The sequence below is a fragment of the Arvicola amphibius genome, chromosome 3, assembly GCF_903992535.2.
Source record: "Arvicola amphibius chromosome 3, mArvAmp1.2, whole genome shotgun sequence".
NCBI lineage: Eukaryota > Metazoa > Chordata > Mammalia > Rodentia > Cricetidae > Arvicola > Arvicola amphibius.
This window is the reverse complement of record NC_052049.1, coordinates 170,405,665-170,428,811: the sequence shown is the minus strand read 5'-3', so window position 1 is coordinate 170,428,811 and position 23,147 is coordinate 170,405,665. Positions and strand designations below refer to the sequence as shown.

Genomic DNA, 23,147 nt, shown 5'->3' with positions numbered 1-23,147 from the left:
TTTTTAATACTGATAGAGTAACTTAAAATACACACTTTGCAGTGGCATTTTAGACATTTGACTAATTGTTGGGTTTTAAAACATACTTCTTATTTTATCAAATCCCAAATACAATTTTGTAATTTTTTAAATAGATAATACGAAAACTATATTGTAAGCAACTAAATTTTATAATATAAGTTTAACCTTGCTTAGGGAACTTTTAGTTTTTACTTCACCTATAAAAATAACATAAAAATATAGTCTTAAATCTTATTGGATTTAATTGTATACCTAATATATGATCAATTCCAAATATGGGATCAATACTACAATTCTGCCCTATAGATGTAGCATATTACAGCATCATGTTTGATGATTGTGTAAGTATTTTTTCATGTACCTTACTTTATTCACAAACAATTTTCCTCCTTCCAGGCATGATGAAAGCAAGATTAGAAAAGCTTACTTCAGACTCGCACAGAAGTACCACCCCGATAAGAACCCAGAAGGACGGGTATGTGCCTTTGAAATGGGCTTCACTTGATTTTGCTCTGGTTGCCTCATCCTGTACCTAATATATGAACAGGCTTCTAGCCACACCACAGCCTGTGCTTTCTCTGTGGGTAGTCTTCTCTCCGTCAGCTGGAAGGGGTTGCTCCTGTGACGAGTATGTTTAGGACAAATTTATAATCTAGCCTAACCCATTTCTGTTTGAAAATTAACTCTCATTGTCAGTCATAAGAATAATAGATAAATTGTATTTAAGGTATGTCTTCATCATTCAGATTATGTAATGTTTATTTTTTTTTCAAATGGCTCCCAAAATTCTTATCCTAAGCAAAGAAGTGGGAAATGGGAAACATAAGTATTTCTGACAAGGAAGACTGGGTGTTGAAAAGATGCCACTTATGTGAATGTCAACGCTTTTAAAGTTAAAGGCCTGGTTGGCTTTTTGTTTTTGTTTCATTTTGATTCATTTTTAGTTTAAAGGGAGACGTTTAATGAGTGTTGTTGCTTTGTTTGACTTAGCAATTCAAATTCAATTCGATTCATACTCATAAGTAAAATCTTATAAAATAGCAAGTTTGATATTACTTGTCAACGTTTAATGTTTTAGATTATTAAAATACTGTATAAAACTATCGTAGTGAAACTGGCAGGAGTCTGGCCCTTATATAAGGCTTTATGCTGCTGCTGACCGACGTTTCGTTTTTAGTAAGTCATTTACTGTCTCTGAGTTGCAGGATCCTCATGAAGACAGTAGTGGTACACACCGAAATAACTATTCTGCAGATTAAATAATAGAATTTAACACAAAACTTGGCGTAGTGCTCAGTAAACAGTAGCACTTGGACTCAGATGGATCACAAGTGAGAGTGCTTGTCATCAAACCCAGAACTCAGAATGAATGAAAGGGAGCTAACTCCTGCAAGTTGTCCTCTCGTTTCCACATGTGAATGAATGAAAGGGAGAGCTAACTCCTGCAAGTTGTCCTCTCGTTTCCACATGTGAGGTGGCAGGTGTGCACCCCTGTCTTCTCCCACATAGATGAAAATGTAATTAAACAAAGTTTTTAAAGAATCAAATATACAGTAGTTCTTATCAGTAGTCTTCCTACATTGAGTCAGTCTTTGGTATGGATGAGGAATTTAGGGATTTTTGTTTTGGGTTTTTTTGTTTGTTTGTTTTGTTTTGAGACCGGATCTCATGTATCCCAGGCTGATCTCTTAACTGTCATATGGCCAGGGATGACCTTAAGCTGTTACTCCTGTCTTCTGGGGTCACAGAAACATACCACTATGCCCAGTTTCTTTGGTGCTGAGCTTCAAACCCAGGACTTCATGTATGCTAGACAAACACCTTGCCAACTGAGCTAGACTCCCAGGCTCTTTAATATATGTGTGTTAACATATACTTATGGCATTTTTAAATTTTTATGCAAATATTTTCCTCGCACAAAATTGAAATACTTGGATACTCAGTCAAGAAAAACAAATATAGTTCCCTCTTAGTATCACAACAGAGGGCAGTGGAATGAGTTCCCTAATGTGAAGTAAAATTTAAAGGAATTGGTAAATTATAATAATGAAATACCAGTTATGTCTTGTTTTAAGTTTAATTAGAAAATTTCCAATTAAATCCTAATTGTCTGTGGTTACATACAGGATATGTTTGAAAAAGTAAATAAAGCGTATGAGTTTTTATGTACCAAGTCAACAAAAATAGTGGATGGGCCAGATCCAGAGAATATAATTTTAATTCTGAAAACACAGAGCATCCTTTTCAACCGACATAAAGAAGGTAAATCCTCTGTTGTAACAGATCGTGGATTATTTTATAGCTAATCTCACTGAGTTACTTGTTTGGTAGCATATTCTAAAGGATTTGGATTTGGTATTTAAAGGACTTCTGGAAAGCAGCTGTCTTCCAAAGGAAGGCCTCAAGCGGTTGCTTGCTGTGCACCCTCTCCTCTGCCTGTGGTTTTCAGTATTTTGCATTGCTAACAAGGTTATTATTCCTTCCAAAATGGTGTTACTGTTCTGTGGTGCTGTTTGATTAGTTCTATGTTTAGCCATATAATAGCAGACACATTAAATGATCTATAAGCTAATAAATGAAATCAGGAATTTAAAGATTATTTAATTATCTTCAGTGACATACATGTAAAAAACTACCTGACTTGGCTCCAGCAGCCCCAGAAAGCAGAGCACACCAAGTATGTATGGGTTTAAAATGAAGAAGAAACTTGAAAAGATTGTCCCTCTCACATCTGCTATTTCATACTGTCTCTCTCAAGACCCTCTGTCCTTTGGGATAGTTAGAAAAACACTGGATTCTGTGAAATGAGTGCCATTTCAGGGTTCAGGGTTGTCCAGATGTTTTCAGGGTCATTGTAGTAAGTAGTCCTAGCAGTTAACAGCCCAGAATGTATAAGGCTATGTTGAACATGTTTCATTCTTCCTTGATATGATACGAGGTATATATGTGAATATATATATATATATATATCAGATAATTGTATTGATGTGGGAACAATGTAAGGTGGTGGTGTGGAGAGAGAAGGAAGAGTGTAAGAAGTAAGGATTCAAGAACAGCATTGATTGTCTGGGGAACTTAAGAAGAGAGGGGGTTGCAGTTGAATTTTAAAGGGGGCAGCTGAGAAATTAGCAAGTGAATCATTGAGGAGAGCTGTGATCAGCATACTTGTATGTGACTTGAATAGAACATGTACATAAACATCTAGTTAAATGGCTTCCAGAACTAAGAATGAGGGTACAAGTGTATCTCAACGCCCCCTACATATATACATATATGCGTATATACACGGTTGCTTTTTCTTCTTAAGCCATTTTAAAACAGTATAATTTAGAGCAGATAGTTTTTGATTAGCTTCAAAATACAAAAACACTTTATTCTTATTTCAAGTGAAATTACAGAGTACTTAAGAATATCATGGCCAAGGCGGCAGGGAAGTGGCTCAGTGGCTAAGAGCACTGACTACACTTCCAGCCATAAGACCCAGGTTCAGTTGTCAGCACCCGCATGGCAGCTCACAGCTGTCCATAACTCCAGCTCCAGGGGACCCAGTGCCCTCCTCTAGCCTCCATGGGCATCAGACATGTACAAGCGATATATAAATACAGACAAAAACCTCATAGACATAAAAATTAAATATATATCATAACTGATTATTTGCATATCTTTGCCTTATTTAATAGTTTTTTTTAAACAAACAGGATTTTAAAATTCTTACTGTGTACCTGTAGATGACAGCTTTTACCTCTGAGTGTAATTATCAAAACAGAACTAGGTAAATAGGTAATACATTTTTTTTGATATTTCTGCTAGCAATTTATATTTCAGGATTTGTAAATGTTTAAAACAAATAGTAAAATAGAGTAAGGAGCCTGTTCTTAGAAGCTGATCACACAGTTCTCATTTATACTCCTTAAGAGAAATGTGTTCTGAGTGCCATTGTGATTACAGGAGCACTTGCTGTGTCTTGCTGAATGTAATCAGGTGAAAAATTGCAAAGGTCACATGGGTGACAGCAGATACTCTGATAAATCATTGTCTCCATGCGAAGTGCAGTTAATTTACCAAAATCTATTATAGTTCACCACAAGATTTCAGTGAAAAGGAAAGGTAAATTAGGACACAGTTAGCATATAGATTGTTTTATTTTTGAGGTACCCTAACAGAATCATGATGCGACTTTAACACTGTCCTTCTGTTATTTCAGAGTTACAGCCTTATAAATATGCAGGATACCCCATGCTAATTAGGACCATAACAATGGAGACTTCAGATGACCTCCTTTTCTCAAAAGAGTCACCACTGTTGCCTGCTGCTGCAGAGCTGGCTTTCCACACAGTCAATTGCTCAGCCCTCAATGCTGAAGAGCTCAGAAGAGAGAACGGGTTAGAGGTAATAGGCATGAGCTTCGGGCTTATCTTAAGGCACATTGAGTGGTTCTTGACAGTTCAGAATCTCTCCGCACAGATGCATTGGGTACAGCTTTTTCTTTTCCTTTATTTCACCAGATAGCACATTTTATAGCAGGAGTCAGAGTACTGAGTTCAGAGGTTGTAATGTTACATGTTACTTATAAAGTAGTTCCTGGGAATGCTTTTTAAAAAATCAGTACACTGTGCAACGCTTTCTTGTTTATGTAACAAATGTCAATTGAGTGTTTAGTTACTTAATCTGTAACGTTAAAAGGTTATGTGATCTTATCCATGGTGGAAGAGGCTTTTTACCTTCAAGTTCAAGTGGAGACCTAATGGCATACTTCTTCCTTGATAGGTGTTACAGGAGGCGTTTAGTCGCTGCGTGGCTGTCCTGAATCGCTCCAGTAAACCAAGGGACATGTCAGTGCAGGTGAGGCTAGCTAAATGGTATGTTAGATGGTGGTTCAGACATCGACTGGGGTGCTTCTTAAAACTGCCTTCCACCTTACTGAGTTTCTCGGTGTAGAATAGGGTAGATGATGTGATTCTCAAGCAGGTTTGCAGGCAAGGCTGGTGCAGCTGGTCATACTATAAGAACACCACTAAAAGTCCTCACTGTAGTAAGATCTCTCTCTCTCTCTCTCTCTCTCTCTCTCTCTCTCTCTCTCTCGTTTTTTGAGATGGCGTTTGTGTAACAGCTCTGGTTGCTCTGGAACTAGCTCTGTAGACCAGGCTGGCCTTAAACTCACAGAGATCCACCTACTTCTGCCTCCAAGTGCTAAGATTCAAGGTGTGTGTTACCACCCTCCAGTACCTTTCTCTTTTTAAAAAAGGTGGAAAGCCATGTGCTGGCCCTTCAGGTTTCCAACACCAGCTTCAGACACTCGTCATTTCTGTCATTCTTGTTTCAGTTACCTCTGCACCTCTCTAGTTTCCTCCTCTGTCCTCGTCACAGTATATTAACAGGCTATTGTTTGTCAAGGTGGAAATAACTTGATTCTTTAACAGAAACCCATCATGAATTCACTAAACTATAGAGCATAGCTTTTTATGTGACCTTTCTTTCCTTATAGACTAAATAAGTTGGGTACTGACTCTGAGTTGAATCTGCTATGTTGAAGTGGCTTGTATGAAAAGTTTATGATATCCTGCCATATTAAGCACAAAAATACCTTAACTAAGAGTCCCATGAGCTTTTTTAAAATACAAGTTAAATGGGTATTTAAGTCATTAAGTTTGCATTTTCTGTTATATAATATTTTTAAATTTATCGTTTATTTTTTATAGCACTTTTAATGTTTTTTAAAAAATAAAACTATTTTTGCCAGGCAGTGGTGGCACATGCCTTTAATCCCAGGTCTTAGAAGCAGAGTCAGGCAGATCTCTGAGTTCGCGGCCAGCCTGGTCTACAAGAGCTAGTTCCAGGATAGGCTCCAAAGCTATAGAGAAACCCTGTCTCAAAAAACAAATAAACAAACAAACAGAAAACCTATTCTTATAGCTCAGTGGTAGCACAAAAAGAAGCCGTGGTGTGTTTGTTCATAGTATGCTGACCTCTTCATCTATAAGAAATCTTAAGATTTCCCCTAATTTAATCAAAAAGTCCTGTTTTTAATTTTGGAGCATTATGTATAACGTTAAGTATTGCTCACATCTGTGCAGACTTGTCTTCTGTCATGTCCTTCATAATGAGTATATAATGTGATTGCTTCTGTCTCTTGCGCTGTCTGTAGGTGTGCGGACACATAAGCAGGTGCTATAGCGTGGCTGCGCAGTTTGAAGAGTGCCGGGAGAAGATCACAGAAATGCCCGGCATCATCAAGGACCTCTGCCGGGTGCTGTATTTTGGCAAGGTATGGCTCACACCTTACAGGGTATAATCACTGTGGGTTTTCTTTTCAAACAGCGAGTGCTTGATTTATAGCCACGTGTTTACCCAAAACTGTTTCTAAGTAAATTGCTCATATCTTTTAAGTATTCTTCTAGAAACATTGCTATAAACAATGGGTTTCATCTTATTCTGGCCCACAAAAAGTGAGACTGTAGTGACATAGCTGGAAGTGAGTCTCAGTTTCTAAGGAAGGAAAGAGAGAAGATGAGACTAAAATCTAAGGGGAGGACATTGTAGAACCTGTAATGTGGTCACTGTTTACTGTGAGGGCTTCCGAGAAGTAAGAACATGCTGACTCCCTCCCAACCTGGAACCGCCAAGAGAAGCCGGCTCTGAAGATGCTGCAGCTGATAGAGAAGAGGCTTGAGCTGTGCTGAATAGAAAGGACCGAGGCGCTGATCTTGGTTGAGGCAGCTGGGACTGGGGACCTAATCAGATTCCTCAGCTTCTTCTGCTTGGTGCCTTCTGAAGGCTTAGGAGGGACAAGGCTGTTGGTGTGAAGCTCAGATCTCTGATTGTACTAGCAGTTTTGCTGTTGTTCCTTTATTGCATTTACATGAAAGTTGAGAAAGCTGATCTCTGAGTCTTTGCACTCGGTAAGATACTTTGTAAGAAGATAGCTAACTGGGCATGTGTTCCCAGCTGCTTTCTCTTGGCAGTGTTTTTCACCCTGCAAGTCAGTGTTGTTCTTCTCCTTGCAGAGTATCCCACGGGTGGCCGCCCTTGCAGTGGAATGTGTCAGTTCTTTTGCGGTAGACTTCTGGTTGCAGACACATCTATTTCAGGCTGGAATTTTATGGCATCTACTTGGTTATCTGTTTAACTATGACTATACATTGGAAGAGAGTGGCATTCAGAAAAATGAAGAAACCAACCAGCAGGTAACTTTACCCCAATCCCAAATCATCGAGAAGCAAACCTTGAGCCATTTAGAGATGCTGTTTCAAGATGGCTGTTGGCTGCTCCTTAAGCTGGCACACGTTCTTTAATTGCAACCCAGAGTGACTTCAGATCACTACAGAGCCCAGACCATCTTCTGTCTTCCAGCTCTCCAGTGCAGGGATGGATTTTATTTATGTGTGAGGGATTTAAGGCAAGGGAATTGAAGGAATGGAAATCATATAATATTTTCTTAGTTACTCAGTCAACTTTATGATTTCAGAATTAATATAATAGGGAAGTATAAAATCATATCGGGCTCTTGGAAGTAGATCTTCCCAGCACCTTTGTATTTGTCTGATTTTTAAAGTTTTTTTTCTTCTATTTCTTGGTTCATATTTGTTGTTATTTATTGCTCATATTCCCAGCATGTGCATCTAGCAGTTAGACCCTGTCTCTTCCTCTCACCCCACTCCCAGGTGATTCTGTAGGACAGATAAGTATGTCAGTGCTAAGGGGTTTCCCTGTTTAAAAACAGTAAATCTGGAATGCACAATTTCTGTGGTGCTGATGTTGGTACACCTGTGCCAGCTGTTTCCTTGCTGATCATTAAAATGTTTCTATACAGTATTGACATCACAAAGCTATTTGTGTCACTTATGTAAGGGAACATACCTACTTTAATGTCTTATTTTATATATATATATAACAGGAAGTGGCCAACAGTCTTGCCAAACTCAGTGTCCATGCTCTGAGTCGACTTGGCGGGTATTTGCTTGACGACCAAGCAACCCCAGAAAATTCAACCGTAAGGAAGAGTTTGGCTGGCATGCTGACACCCTACATTGCTAGAAAGCTAGCTGTGGCTAGTGCTACTGAGGTAAGGACTACAGCAGTAAGCTTGGTTTGTGAACAGTGCAAAATCCTTTAAGTTCTAAAGGAACAGGATAATCCTCATTGCTCCGGGAAACCTGAAAATTGAATATTCACTTGCTTGTTCTCTTAGCCAAGAAACTTGAGTGTATTATGGGTTTATGGCAATGACAGCAGACCTTGGAGTCTAACTTCCGGGACAGATAATTAGCTTCATGTTTCTCAACTACAGAGCCTACCATTATTCTTAACCAACCTTGAATCACAAAGGGCTAGGACAAGAGAACAAATTTGCAGTGATGTTTCCAGTCAGGAACTAAGTTTTATATGTTTGTTGTAAGATATAGCTTATTCTTGGTCAAGGTTGAAATGCTGAAAATAAATCCATGCAGCCCACACCCCCCGCATACATGCATTTCCATCAGTTCATGGTGAGTAAGTACTGCTCAGCTCCCACTTCAATGTGTGCCCTCTTTGGTGAGGGTCACTGAGAACCAGGCTAGGAAAACAGCGTCGAGTTATTAAACTGTAAAACTGTACTAGGTAGGTGCTATGCTGAGTGCTTTGGGTAAGAGAAACCTTGGGAAATTACAAGACTTTAGTGCTTCATGTAGGTCATTCATGCAGATTAAGCAAAGTCAAGGCCAGCCTTGCTAGAGAATGAGACCTGTCTCAAAAATCAAACAACAAAGATTTTAAATGGACAGGTTAGACCCCATGTTTGGGTGTTAGAAAACCAGTAGACTATTGACTCTGCACTGGATGTTAGCCATGGTTATCCTTGAGTGGTAGAATGGAGGGCCATTTTTTTCCTCTTCTTTCCTTCCTTCCTTCATTTCCTTGTCTTTTACTTTCATGAAGACAAAGTTTTTAGGCTTCTAAAGTTCCAAGCGCTTTTAAGAGTCTGAGCCCTCCCTTTGCTTGGTAGTTATATGTGCTTGAGGTGTTCTAGTATGGGATGGGGGGTTCAGTTCCCCTAAGGAGGAGCCCGCTGTGTTCTCCCCCTGAAGTTTGTTTTTTTTTTTTTTTTGGTTTTTCGAGACAGGGTTTCTCTGTAGCTTTGAAGCCTATCCTGGAACTAGCTCTTGTAGACCAGGCTGGTCTCGAACTCACAGAGATCCACCTGCCTCTGCCTCCCGAGTGCTGGGATTAAAGGCGTGCGCCACCACCGCCCGGCTTCCCCCTGAAGTTTGATGCTTTTGCTGACTACAAACATCCCCTCCAGAAATACCAGAAACTTAAGTGTTACCTTCGGTAGCCTTAAATTTTTTTTTTTATTTCAAAATCAGGTCTTTCCATAATTTCTGTCTGTATTTAATGAGATAATTATTTTAAACTGTCTGGTTCTCCATGTGAGGATTTTTTTTTTTTTCATTATTTTTCTCGAGTAGTCTGTAACCTTTGAAAGCAAGGCTTGGATGGCTTTGTAGATGAAGCTTGCATGCTGTCTTACTGTTCTGTTGCTAACTTTTAAAAGAAAATAATTGGGGACTTGCTTATAGTTTCAAAGGGTTAGTCCATGGCCACCATGGGCTGGAAGTGTGGCTTCAGGCCAGCATGACACTAGTGCCATCACCGAGAGCTGACATCCGTATCTGAAGGCAGAGGCAGAGAGATGGTGAGCCTGGGCCTAGCATGCATTTTTAAAACTTCAAACTCACCCCCAGTGACACACCTTCTCCTCAAGGCTATACCTCCTAATTTTTCCCAAACAGTTCTGCCAGCTGGAAACCAGACATTCAAATATATGAGCCTATGGGGCCAATCTCATTCAAACATCACACATGCTCTCCTTCCTTCCTGGCCTAGAGCTCTGGAAATGATATGGGGCCATTCTCACTTAGACACTACACATGGTTGACTTCCTTTCTGGCTTAGAGCTCTGGAAATGAGGAATGGAAACATTTTTCATTCAAACACTTGAGGTGTGGAATATGTGTTTACACTTACAGTTGGAGAGAGCCAAAGGGAAACGTCATCAGCCTGCAGAGCTCCTCAGCTGCAGCCTGAGTCAGGGTGTGCACAAGAAATTCACCTGATGCACAGGTGCCCATCCCCCATTTTCCTTAGGGGTGTGCTTCATAAAGATGTAGATTTTGTTTTGAGCATATGTATGTGCAGAAAGAATGGTGTGTATTTAGAAATACTTACTGCTAACTGGATACTTAGGGTACTGGGGTTTCCACCAAACAGAATGAAGACTGAGGAGTTGATTGAAATCAGGCTCGGATTTCACCCCCAGTCTCACATTTACTGGTGTAAGACCTGTGACAATATTGTCAGCTTTTGTAGCCTTGGTTTTCCTTATTGCAAGATGGAGGGCATCAACAAGCTTGTCAGACTTACAGAGGTACCAACCACAGTCTGATACTCAAGGCTCCATGAGTGTGACTTAACAGTAATACTGTCTTCCTAGATTCTGAAGATGCTTAACAGCAACACAGAGAACCCTTACCTGATGTGGAACAATTCTACAAGAGCGGAACTGCTTGAATTTCTTGAGTCACAACAAGAAAATATGATTAAAAAGGTATGTTAGTGTTTTATATGCTCTTGGGTGACTTACTCTGATGGAATCTGTCTTGAAACAAAATGTGCTATTTACCTCTCAATTGGCCCATTTTAAGCATAGCCTGGTGTTGTACAAGAGAGTACTTTAGGGTGTTAGAGAAATGGTTCAGCAGTTGGGAGTACACACTGCTCTGCCAGAGGATCTGAGTTTTATTTCCAATCCCTGTAAGCCTGCTCATAATTCCTGTAACTCCAGCACCAAAGACACCTGGACTCGCCTGTGCAGTCCCACACATGCAGACACACAAACATAATTAAAAATAATAAAAACAAATCTTTAAAATACTACATTGTTGTTATTACTTTTGTACAGCTAGGAAAGTGTTGCTCATGATGAACTGATTTTCCTGTCAGTCCATGCTTCCATTATCAAAACTGACATTTCCTCTTATTCCCACCTTCTAATGGAGAAGCGCATATGCACTAGGAGAATTGGGTGCTTTAATTCAGTATATTTATTACTTGTTACTCCCAGTCCGCGTGTGCTCATTTCTCTGGCAGCTCTACTCCCACCCCATAGCATGGCCAAGCTAAATGTTCCCTAGAGTGAGAGGAACAGTGTCATAGCCTGCTTTCTATTGCCAATTCTTAATTCTTGACTCACCCTAGTGACCTTCTGAGACTTCAAAATGAGTCCTAATAGTCTTAGTAGAAGTAAAACGCCCTGCTGTCACTGAGCCAATTCGGCAGTGTACTACCCACATACATCACAGTGCATATGCCCTCTCTCGAGTGTGAGTGGATTTCTTGAAGTATTCTGTGCATTATTAAGCAAAACAGGGTAGATTTACAAATGACATTTACATCTAACAGTCTTTTTTCTTTTTTTAAAGGGTGATTGTGACAAAACTTACGGGGCAGAATTTGTCTACAGTGACCATGCCAAAGAACTGATTGTGGGCGAGATTTTTGTTAGAGTATATAATGAAGTCCCAACTTTTCAGCTAGAGGTAAGTGCTTGGCTTTTAATTTTATCTGATGCCTGTGATCATATTTACTGAGAACTACTACTGACTTATTCAATTAGAATTAATACCTTTCTTTATTTGCTGAGACCATTATATGTTGTCCTGGTACAAGCAGCTTCATCTAGATCAGTGGTTCTCAACCTGTGGGTCATGACCCTTTTGGAGTGGTCAAACAACCCTTTCACAGCGGTTGCCTCTTAGATACTTGGATTACAATTTTTAACAGTAACAAGATTACAGTTATGAAGTAGCATTAAAATAATTTTATGGTTGGGGTCACAACATTGGAAAGATTGAGAAGAAGTACTGCTCTAGATTGTTGAATTGAGTTTCATGAAGTTCATAAAACAACCACTTGTTTCTTATCTGTCCCTTGTATTTGCTGCTTTCGGGGAAAGGCAAAATTTTGTAGTTGAGTGACTTGTAAAGAGAAGTGAATCATACCATGTGTGTATATGGATGTGTGCAGACATATGTGAAATAGGGTCTTTCTTTGTGGCCCAGGCTGGCCTTAAATTCAAACTTCTCTTGACTTAGCCTCCCAAGTAGCTATGATTATAGACATTCATTACCAAGGTGGGTTAGAAATAATGCTTTGTTTTAGAATTTGCTCCTGAAATTGGAATTTACCAAATTAATGTGTATTATTATTTACAGAATAATATATTTAACTAGTTAGTCAGCAAAAATGAGTTAAGTGATTAGAACAGACCCTTGGAAAGCCGGCCTCTGAATTTCTGTTGCAACTGTAAATAATTTTTGTATTCTAAAAATACAATTTAATTGTAAAAAGTCACAGATACTCTTACTTAGATTAGTAAAGGGATCAGATAGCCTAATCTTAACATTGTACCAAGATACTGATGAAAGTGTGTAAGATCTCAGAAAGTTAGGTAAATTTTAATTGGGTTTGGTTTTCCCATTCCTTTATGCATAGCTGTATGCATTTGTATTCACAGTTCAATCACATTTATTCAGTTTCTTGAGGTTTTTTCTTTTACTCTTAAAATTTTCAGGATAGGTTATTACAATGACTCGCACATTTATATATTTGTGTGCTTGACTTAGGTTCCAAAAGAGTTTGCTGCGAGTCTCTTGGATTACATAGGCTCTCAGGCCCAGTACCTCCACACATTCATGGCCATCACTCACACTGCAAAAGTGGAGTCAGAGCAGCATGGGGACCGCTTACCGAGAGTGGAAATGGCTCTGGAGGCTCTGAGAAATGTCATCAAATACAACCCAGGTATGTGATTGCACCATTGATTCATAGCACCATTAGAACAACCAGAGAGTTCCAAAACACTCTCAATTTTATTGTGGGGACTCGGGGAAAACTCACACTTGGCTCTTTGCTACATGTGATATAATAATAAATAGAGATGACGCCATACTGTCTCCAAAGGCTAGAAGAGAGTACAAGGTACTGTGTTTAGAAGAATTCATGATTAAGAAAAAATAAATTGAAATAGCACCATTTGTTACTGTGAATTTTCATATTACTGGTATAAATTGGCATGTCATGTATACGTGCTTGAATATTTATTAGATGATCTAAATTTTGCTTCTTTTGTCCTCAATGCAGTATTATTTGCATATGGACACACATATTTTCTGAAAATTGTCTGAAGTTTTAAAAAGGGTGAGATTTCTTCTCTTAAATGTCTTTCAAAGGACATTAAAAAAATGTTCAGATGACCATCCTAGCTGCCTGGATCTAGGTGGTAACAGTGCAGGTAAAATGACGTTAACCTAGCACAGCCTTCATTTCTAACCTCTGCCAGCAGAGGGAGACCCTGAAACAGCACAGATTTAAAGAACTGAATTTCTTTCTTCTTTTTTAAATTATTTATTTTTATTTTATATATATTGGTGTTTTGCCTGCATGTATGCCCTTGTGAGGATGTTGGATCTCCTGAAACTGGAGTTAAAAACAGTTCTGAGCTTCCATGTGGGTGCTGGGAATTGAACCTGGGTCCTCTGGAAGAGCAGCCAGTGTTCTTAACCACTGAGCTATCCTGTTTAAATTTCTTTAAAGTATTTATTTACCTTGTTCAGTGACTATTGAAATGCTATTAAAATTTTTAGCTTTTTGGTATTTGCCAAAATTTTGTTCAAATAACCAGTAGCAGTATTAAGATTATTCAGTCACAGGGCACATTGACTTTAAAAACCAAGAGAATACATCATTCTGTACTGTTTGAGGTTGTCATAAAATGCTACTGGTGTTTTGAGGCACAGTGAAGCTTCAACACAGGACGTCTGTGGGTTGCAGCTGGTAAAGACCTGAGGAGGCTGCGTGGGAACTTGGCTTTGAGTCCACCCCTGCAGTTCTCATGTTAGGACTATGTGCGCTCCTTTCTTTCCTGCATTTCATTGATTAGTTGGCACAGTTCTTACATGTTAATAAGTGGTTTACAACTGAATTTCAAAGTAGCTTATTGAATGTTTTCAGACTTTTAGGGACAAAGGCATCAAGGACCTCAAAAGATGACACATTATACTCTTTTACGGGTTTGTAGCAGAAGGAAGGGTGTGCTGAGCGAAACCCTCTGTTCTGTGTTTTGCTTGATTAACAAGAGTGCTAGCAGATACATCGAATTAGGACTGAAGTAGGTAGGAGTGAAGACATTCTTCTAAGAATCGCTGATGTGTGCATATCAAATTGTTTCTGATGTTGTCTTTAAGCTGCAGAGTTCTGTCCCAGTCTTAATTAAAGACTAAATGATGTCAGATTCTCCCAAAGTACAATTGTGTTGAGGGGGTAATTCTAAAATCTAGACACAACTATCCAGTCTTTCAACATTGCAGAGCATTGTCATCTATAGAGTTGTGCTTTACAATGACTAATTGTTACCCCCTCAAACCAACCAAACCCCACAGTGCTTTGAGTCAGTTTACATTGTGTTGGGCTGCATTCATATGTGTCCTGAGGCTCGTGCCACTTCTGGGCTGTAGGTTGGAGAATATTGGTAGAGGTAATGAGTAAAATTACCTTCTATTTAGGATTTTTGAGTTGTGTTTGGACTGATTATTTGAAATTTTTCTTGTTTTTAGCCTGGGACTAAAGATAGGCATGTAAGCAAACTAAAGAATCTCTAATATTCTGTTCTTTGCTACTTAACACCCTGTGCAGCTTCCAGATACTCCTCAGAGTTTCAGAGATAGGATTCACAGCAAATAACAGTGTGTTTTCCAAAGGCCTATAAGTGTATCTCTTGTAAATAATATAACTACTTGTTCTCATTCCCTAGGTTCTGAAAGTGAATGCATTGGGCACTTTAAGTTAATATTTTCTCTGCTCCGAGTCCATGGAGCTGGTCAAGTGCAGCAGCTGGCTTTAGAGGTAAAGCTGTTTTATACTAGGGGATGCCACACCTCCTACCACTTACTGTCAGTGCTTTGAGACTCGGTCAGCCACTGGCTAAAGTTGATGAAAATCTGTGTGCTATATTCATTTTGTCTATTGCCTCAAATTCGTGTATTTTTCAAGTTGAATTGATGTAATTATTAATATAACTTTAAAGAGCAAATGTTGGACACTGTTGTTCAAGGTGGTTCTATCTGTGGTTGTTGGCATGCATCAGGGCCTGGGTATATTGCAGAGTGCCATGTGGAGTGTGTTAGAGACTAGGCTTTACTGGAAAGTTCAGTAACCACAGATCAGCAAGAAGAGAAGGCAGTTCCCTGTCTTGGTGTCCACAGAAGATGTGTTATGACTGGGATACCTCCTGAGAATCAACCTTACCTCTTTCCTATTAATTGTTCCCCCTCCTTGTACACCTAACACAAAAGTAACCATTTTAGCAAGACTTGCAGACCCCTTGGTGAAGGGTTATAGAAGACACATCGCAAACCCTTGGTTGATAAGGGTACCAGAGAATTTGGAGCCCTTTCTCCAAAAGAATGAAACTATTAGGGTCACAGGATGCTGTTTGGTTGCAGCTATTGACATAATAAGGAAGCCCCTGATCATGGTCGTACTTGTTCAGGCAACTCAAAGTAAGAGCTTGCGGTCATCCTCAGATGGCCCTGTCATTACAACACATGGTTTATTACCGAAAACACCACTTTCAACCTTGCAGGAGAAGGTACAAAAATAGCTTTAAAATACAAAAAACACTGTGTGATGTGTGCTAAGATTACCTTTTGGTTTGTTATATTCTTAATAGAATAGTAATCATTAAATTCATCAGAAAGCATTAACAAGCATGTTCTTTGCATTGAGAAACACGCTTTCCTGTTTACTTCCTTCAGAAATCTTGTGACTTTTTAATTGAACATTATCAGATCTAGAATACAGTGTTCTGGAATCCTGAACCTGGTTCCAGTGACATCAGTCTTTCACTGCATACAGCAACGGCTAGACTTGACAGAGCTTTACTTTGAAAGAAGAGTGCACCAATTTCTCTATAATAGAGGCTAGAGCAGTCTGTTATGTTAGCTACTAAGGACATTTACTTCCTAAAGCAAGAGAAAGTTGTGAGAAAGACTGGTCCCCCAACTGCCCCCCATTTGTGATCACAGTTCTGAAGGCATTCAGATAGAAGGTTCCTCAAACAATCAAATTAGCAATAGCCAATCTTTTGAAACTAAACTCTTCTAAAAATTTTGTCTTCCAAACATTTTTGTCACTTTTGTAAAACCATCACTTCATTTAATTTAGGACCAAAATTATTTAATATCCTGTTGATTAATTTTCAGGTTGTGAATATAGTGACATCCAACCAAGACTGTGTCAATAATATTGCAGAATCCATGGTTTTGTCCAATTTGTTGGCTCTTCTACATTCATTGCCATCAAGTAGGTATATGCACAGATGGAATTTTGGAAACCACAGCATAATAGCTGATAGGGGACAGTAGATCATGATTGATACAAAACTTGAGACATGTCATTCATGTTGAGTTTTAGAATATTTAAAGTAGTACTCACCATATTAGATTTATTTTTCTAATTATGTTTTGTATAAATTAATGTAATTATGTTGTTTCCCATATAAAAGTAGAAAGTTGGGGAATGAGAGAAGTCTAAAACCCAAGCAAAATACCTGGAAATGTCAGTTTGTTGAGCATAGTCTTGGTCTGAGTAACTAAAATGTGCTGGTATTCCATAATGTATTATAATTGAAAGGTTTTGGGTACTAGAAGGTATGTGTAAGGTAGTGGTGATTGCTTTGCACTTAGTCCTGTGCCCTTCATCTTTTACTGATCTAATTCCAGTAGAGAGATTACCACCAAGGTGATGGTGATACTGCAGTCTGATTCTGATACAGCCTGTACTGATGCAGGTTCTTTGAAGCAGTACAGTTGTCCTCTGTAATAGTTGGTCATTGTGCTGGTTCTAGCCTTAAGATTGTTTTGTGGGAGGAAAGTCATTGAGGTTTTGACCAATTGTAGTCTAGCTTCAATCACAAAACCAATACCAAGATACATCCCTAGTCCACTTCACTAACTTCTGAATGTTGTACGGACCTTAATTCTACCTCTCTTCAATCTTGTAAGTAGGGCCCTCTTTAGTCATCTTTATTGTTTGCCGTTTCTTCATATCTAATTGACTGGAGTTGCATTTTTCTTAGTGTTTTCTTTTTTATTTAATTATTAAAAATTTCCACCTCCCATTTCCCTCCCACACACCCCTTCCCCTCCCCTCTCTCCCTCCCTCTCCCTTTCCAGTCTTAAGAGAAGTCAGGATACCCTGCCCTGTGGGAAATCCAAGGCCCTCCCCCCTCCATCCAGGTCTAGGAAGGTGAGCATCCAAACAGACTAGGCTCCCAAAAAGCCAGTACATGCAGTAGAATCAAAACCTGGTGCCATTATCATTGGCTTCTCAGTCAGCTCCCATTGTCAGCCACATTCAGAGAGTCCGGTTTGGTCACATTCTCGTTCAGTCCCAGTCCAGCTGGCCTTGGTGAGCTCCCATTAGATCAGTCACCCCGTCTCAGTGGTTGGACACACCCCTCGCTGTCCTGACTTCCTTGCTCATGTTCTCCCTCCTCCTGCTCTTCATCTGGACCTTGGGAGCTCAGTCCAGTGCTCCAATGTGGGTCTATGTCTCTATCTCCATCCATCGCCAAATGAAGGTTCTATGGTGATATTCAAGATATTCATCAGTGTGTGTTTTCTTTAGAATAAATAACAAACTTGGAATAGCTCTTTCAAATGGCAGTACTCAGAAATCACAATAGATGGAGCTCTGTGAGTTCCAAGCCATCTAAGGTTACACATTGTTAGATCCTGTCCCCCACCCCCCAAAAAGGAAAAAGGCAAACCTTAAGAAGCTATTTGCAGATTTTTGTTGTCATACCTTATAAGCTTATGTGACTTTTCCTTTTCTTTTTCAAACTTTGTAAAACTTACTGTAAAACAAAACTAGTTGGTAAAGTAAAATATGACATAAATCATAGTTTCAAAATATAAATTTAGGAGCTAGAGAGATGGCACAACAGTTCAGAGCACTGACTACCCTTGCAGAGGACCCAGGTTCAGTTCCCAGCACTCATATCTCAGCTCACAACTCCAGTTCCGGGGGATCCAGCACACTCTTCTGACCTCTGGGCACCAGGCACAAGTCTGGTGCACAGACATCCATGCAGGCAAAACATTAATATACACAAATAACCTTTAAAAAGACAAAGTAAAAATTTATCACTGCTTCATTTATGTAGTATAGCCAGCACTTTATTCTTACAAGTAAAATAGTCTGCATTTAGATAGTTCAACTGACTCTAAGGGGTGTCGCTGTTATTGTTTTAGTCTCAGCCCAGTGCTTATCAGCCTCTCCTTTGTCAGCTCTTCCTTCTTTTAGCCTCTTGTCTGTCATTCGTACTTAACTCTGAAGGAGCCAAGTCTGTTAGTTCAGTGTACTTACACAGCATGCAGCTGTGGCTGAGGAGTGCAGCACCGGTTTACAGTTGTTCTTCCTCCTGCTTCCCTAAGATGCTAACAACAGGTAGAAATCTTAGGTGCCTAGTAGGGTGTTCTCTGGATGGAAGGAAATGATGATTTGGGTCATGGAGAAAACAGTGGGTAGGAAGATAGTATATAACATATGGTCATGAATGTGGACTTGAGAAGGAAGGAAAACCAGCTATACCACTAACTCACTCTGAGACCTTGGGGTTGAATGTTCTGGGCCTCAGCTTCATCACAGCATAGCCATAACAACACTTGTCCTGCTGGCTACTGTGAGGGGGGAATGTGATATACTACGGGGCATCTGGCTAAGGGTCTGGCACAAACTGATGTAAATGTGAGTAAATGTGAGCTAAGGAGTTGATGTATTCCTTGACATGTCTTTTGCTCTACAGGCCGGCAGCTTGTTCTAGAGACTCTCTATGCTTTGGCATCGAATACAAAGATAATCAAAGAAGCCATGGCAAAGGGTAATGTACACAAGTCTTTCTCCTCCATCTAGCTCAGTGAGCCGTCCTTCACCTTGAGCTGCCTTACAGTCTGCGGATGTAGAATGCATTGGAGTGTTAAGAGTTCTTAAAATTAAGACAGCTAGCCAGGCATTGTGGTGGCCCTGTTCCCAGCTACATAGGCTGTGACAGGAGGACTGTTTAAAATAGTGGAACTTCATTGAAAGACAGAGATAGAGAAAGAGAGATGAAGGTATAAGATGCAGTAAGTTGGGGTTAGGTGAAGTGAATAGAAACTGCTCGTGAGAAAAATTGCTTTCTGCATGGAAGCATTGCTTATTTTTCTTTCTTTCTTAGGAGCTTTGATTTATTTACTGGATATGTTCTGCAATTCAACACATCCACAGGTTCGGTCCCAGACAGCAGAACTTTTTGCTAAAATGACAGCAGATAAACTAATAGGTCCAAAGGTGAGCACAAAATATCAGTTACTCAGGGAATTATTTCATGACATTTGATTTTATGTCTGTTTGGGATGGCAAAGACAGTAAGTGCTTTTCTGTGGAAGCTGGGGTTGTTGCTCTATGTCAGGGAAGCCTGTGCTGAAACTTGGAAGGCTCAGGAGAGTGGAACAAGGTGATAGCTGTTTATCTCACTTGAAGAGAAAGGGCGGGGGTGGGGAAGGTTCAGTGTGTAAGAGTGCCAGTTATGCAAACAAAAAACCTAAATTCAAATCTCTAACTCCCTGATGAAAAGAAGGACAAGGCCTTGTGTGCCTGTAACCCCAGCATGGGGAGCAGGGGAGGAGACCTCACAAGTGCTCAGCTTGTCTGTGATAGGAAGCAGCACTGTTGCAGTGAAGTGTTGATGTGCAACAGATGTGGTGTAGGCCAAGCCGCTGTCCAGCCCTGCCCTGGGCAGCTGAGGAGCACAGGCATAGCACTGGAGGGTTAGGGTGAAGTCAGGTTTGCACACAATTTAGGGTCAAGTTAAATTCTGAGCACTGGAAAGGCTCTAACTTGAAACTACTGCTTACAAATGAAAACATGGGCCATCATCCACTGCTGAGCAGATCAGCACTCTGAGACTCAAGGAAGAATACTATTATGTATTGTAGATGGAGCGGCGAGGCTGCGTCCTGCCACCCGGCTAGCTTTACACCCGAAATATTTACATGGAAACTGTATTCATTTAAACACTGCCTGGCCCATTTGTTTCAGCCTCTTATTTTCTAATTTTCACATCTTGCTTTAACCCATATTTAGTAATCTGTGTAGGTGGTCACTTACCAGGAGAGATCTTAACCTACGTCCATCTCGGAGAGGAGAGGCATGGGGACTCACTATGGCGACTGCCTGAAGCGTCTGCCTTCTCTTTCCCAGAATTCTGTTCTGTTTACTCCGCCTACCTAATTTTCTGTTCTATTAAAGGGCCAAGGCAGTTTCTTTACTAACGAATGAAATCAACACAAACAGAAGACTCTCCCACATCAATGTATAGTGGGACCAATAACTTAATATGCCCCTGGCAGACTAGATTACAGAAATTTAGAATGGCGAAGACTCAGTAGGTTAAGATAGTTTATCTAAGTAAAATTAAAGTTTGCTTTTGAATCAGTTTACTAGCATAACTCTGCTTAAATCTGACACATCGGAAACCCATCTGCCTGGTCAATAGATGGCTTCTACGCAGTCTTACAAATAGAGCTACAACAAGGGTCTACCAGTGGGCATACTGTGTTTGGTGCTGGGGTGCTTGCCCAGCAGACACGAACTCGGGGTATGAGCTCCCAGCACTCTAGAAAGAGAGTGGTGTAATGGTTTGCTTACAGAGAACCTGTTCCTACAAATTCATGAGAACAGTTCAGTTTGGGCTTTAAGCCTTGAAATATTTTAAAATATAAGGTAAGTTATTTGGAGGTCTTTAAAAAAAAAAAAAAAACAACAACAAATCCTAGCCTGTAATAAAGCAGTTTTAAACCTATCAGCCATTTCTGCCATAAATTCACATATAACAATGCCAAGATTGTTAGATGCTGACTAATAGTGAGAAGGACTCGACTGGGTTTCTAACTAAATGTCCAGAAGATGGTTTTGTTAGAACTTTGAAAAGCTCAAGTGATGGGAAAGCTAACAGGCCAAGTGGCCTGGGGTTGTGGGTGGCAGTGTGGCCCGTGATCTGAACTCTTGCTTTATGGATCTCAGCCCTGGGCTGTGAACTTAATTTATGACACAGTGTAACTTGTCTCCAGACCTAAATGTCTTTAGATTTACAGAGAGGAAGTTAAAGTCTTTAACTCCTACTTTAGCTTCCAGCACTTCTTGGGGCTGTGGTTTCTGAGATTTTGAGTAGGTGCTGTTGGGGGTGGGGCACAGTGTGGCAGTCTGACAGTAAAGAATGGTTCTTACCCTCAGGAGACTGATGGCCAGGAGGAACAGTGAGCTCAGCCACTTTTAGAAGGGAATAGCTTGTGGCATGATGTTTCTGCACTCAGGAATATAAACAGGAGTAAGCCTAAGCCTGGGAGGGTCTTGTTCACTGCATTTACTGAATAAGAAATAGCCTCCTGTGGGACCTTGGCACCATTGCTTCCTTCACTCTGGATGGCTGGCTGACATTAGTCATTTGGGGAGTGTCCTGGCATATAACTGTCATTGCTTTAGTTCACTGGCTGTTAGAAGTTGAAGCTCCGAGGCCAGCCTGGTCTACAAGAGCTAGTTCCAGGACAGGCTCTAGAAACTACAGGGAAACCCTGTCTCGAAAAAAAACAAAAAACAACAAAAAAAAGGAAGTTGAAGCTCAATCTATGACCAATAGTTGTACAGAACTTTTGGCATTTGTGTGTGTACGTATGTGTGTGGTGTGTGACTATGTGTGTCTACTGACTTCATGTATAGTCATAGAATAAGCATCTCTGTGTCAGGAGTCAAGAAAATACCTAGCAAGTGAAGTTTCCACAAGACAAGATTTGAGCACAGTTTGACATGGAAGGAAAATGTGTCTTCCCAGCCCTCATTTCCCCTTTGCTTTTGTGCCTCCCTCTAATTTTCAGATGTTTTATGCACTGGATCTTCATGTGTGTGGTGTGTCTTGGGTGGGGTTTATGCTTGGGACTAAACCCACAGCTTCCTGTGTGTGAGCTGACACCAACCCCTGTGTTTCAAAACTACCATTAAAGTTCTTTTTTGACAAACACAGTGTGCCCTAAAATACGATGGAGCAAAACAAATGCACTTAGATTCCTTGTTGGGCAGAGATGCACTGTGGAAAAGTTAGTTTGTGGGAGTATAAAGGCAGAGGGATGGGGAACAGGCCAACTGAGGGTTTACTGCACAAATGAACCTGTTCAAAGCATTCTGGAAACTTCACACAAGGACTTCTGAAGTTTTTTTCTTGGGTGGATCTATTGGTTGAATGGTTGGTTGGTTGGTCTTTCTGTTTTGAGACAGTGTCTCACATTAGTCCAGGCTGGCCTGAACTCCCTACACCTTGAACTCCTGTCAGTCCTCTGGCCTCAGCCTCATGAGTGCTGGAATGGCAAGCATGAGGTACCACACCCAGCTTGAGTTCTTTCAGGTTTCTTAACTAGAGGGAGCAGAGAAGAAACGAGATATAAATAAGTATGGCAGGTCATGGACTTGTAAGATTACTTTCTCATTAATCCAGATTTATCTCTTCTGCCTTTCCAGGTCTTTTAGGGAACTGTTATTAGGTCTCACTCATAGCCCAGATTGCACTGCTGTTCTGTCTTAGGAAACTTGGAAGAACGTGTCAAATATTGATGTTTCCAGTGGCCCTTAAAACTCTGAACTTCCTCCCCTAGGTTCGAATCACATTAATGAAATTTCTGCCCAGTGTGTTCATGGATGCCATGAGAGACAACCCCGAAGCTGCTGTGCATATATTTGAGGGGACTCATGAAAATCCAGAGCTGATCTGGAATGACAGTTCCAGGGACAAGGTGTCTACAACTGTGAGAGAGATGATGCTAGAGTAAGTAAAGATGGACTCCCAGAGGTGGGCGTGGTCCTGCTCTGTCCCCTTTCCAACACTTGTTCTGAAGGTTAATTTGACTAAACTTTAATGTTCTTACCCTCCCCCCCCCCCCAAGGCACTTTAAAAACCAACGGGATAACCCTGATGTGAACTGGAAGGTAAACTACACTTT

General features: G+C 40.2%; 1 protein-coding gene across 1 annotated transcript in view; it reads left to right on the top strand.

The window, feature by feature from the left end:
* The window catches only part of Dnajc13 (DnaJ heat shock protein family (Hsp40) member C13), a 131,469-nt gene that overhangs the window by 93,893 nt on the left and 14,429 nt on the right, over positions 1-23,147 (top strand). Inside the window, exons 35-50 of the mRNA XM_038321823.2 lie at positions 418-496; positions 2,148-2,283; positions 4,226-4,410; positions 4,789-4,863; positions 6,167-6,286; positions 7,026-7,205; positions 7,916-8,083; positions 10,493-10,606; positions 11,481-11,597; positions 12,684-12,861; positions 14,870-14,961; positions 16,320-16,419; positions 18,926-19,000; positions 19,337-19,449; positions 22,803-22,972; positions 23,091-23,133. Of these exons, the coding sequence (XP_038177751.1) occupies positions 418-496; positions 2,148-2,283; positions 4,226-4,410; positions 4,789-4,863; positions 6,167-6,286; positions 7,026-7,205; positions 7,916-8,083; positions 10,493-10,606; positions 11,481-11,597; positions 12,684-12,861; positions 14,870-14,961; positions 16,320-16,419; positions 18,926-19,000; positions 19,337-19,449; positions 22,803-22,972; positions 23,091-23,133 (1,945 nt within the window). The remainder of the gene's footprint in view (positions 1-417; positions 497-2,147; positions 2,284-4,225; positions 4,411-4,788; positions 4,864-6,166; positions 6,287-7,025; positions 7,206-7,915; positions 8,084-10,492; positions 10,607-11,480; positions 11,598-12,683; positions 12,862-14,869; positions 14,962-16,319; positions 16,420-18,925; positions 19,001-19,336; positions 19,450-22,802; positions 22,973-23,090; positions 23,134-23,147) is intronic.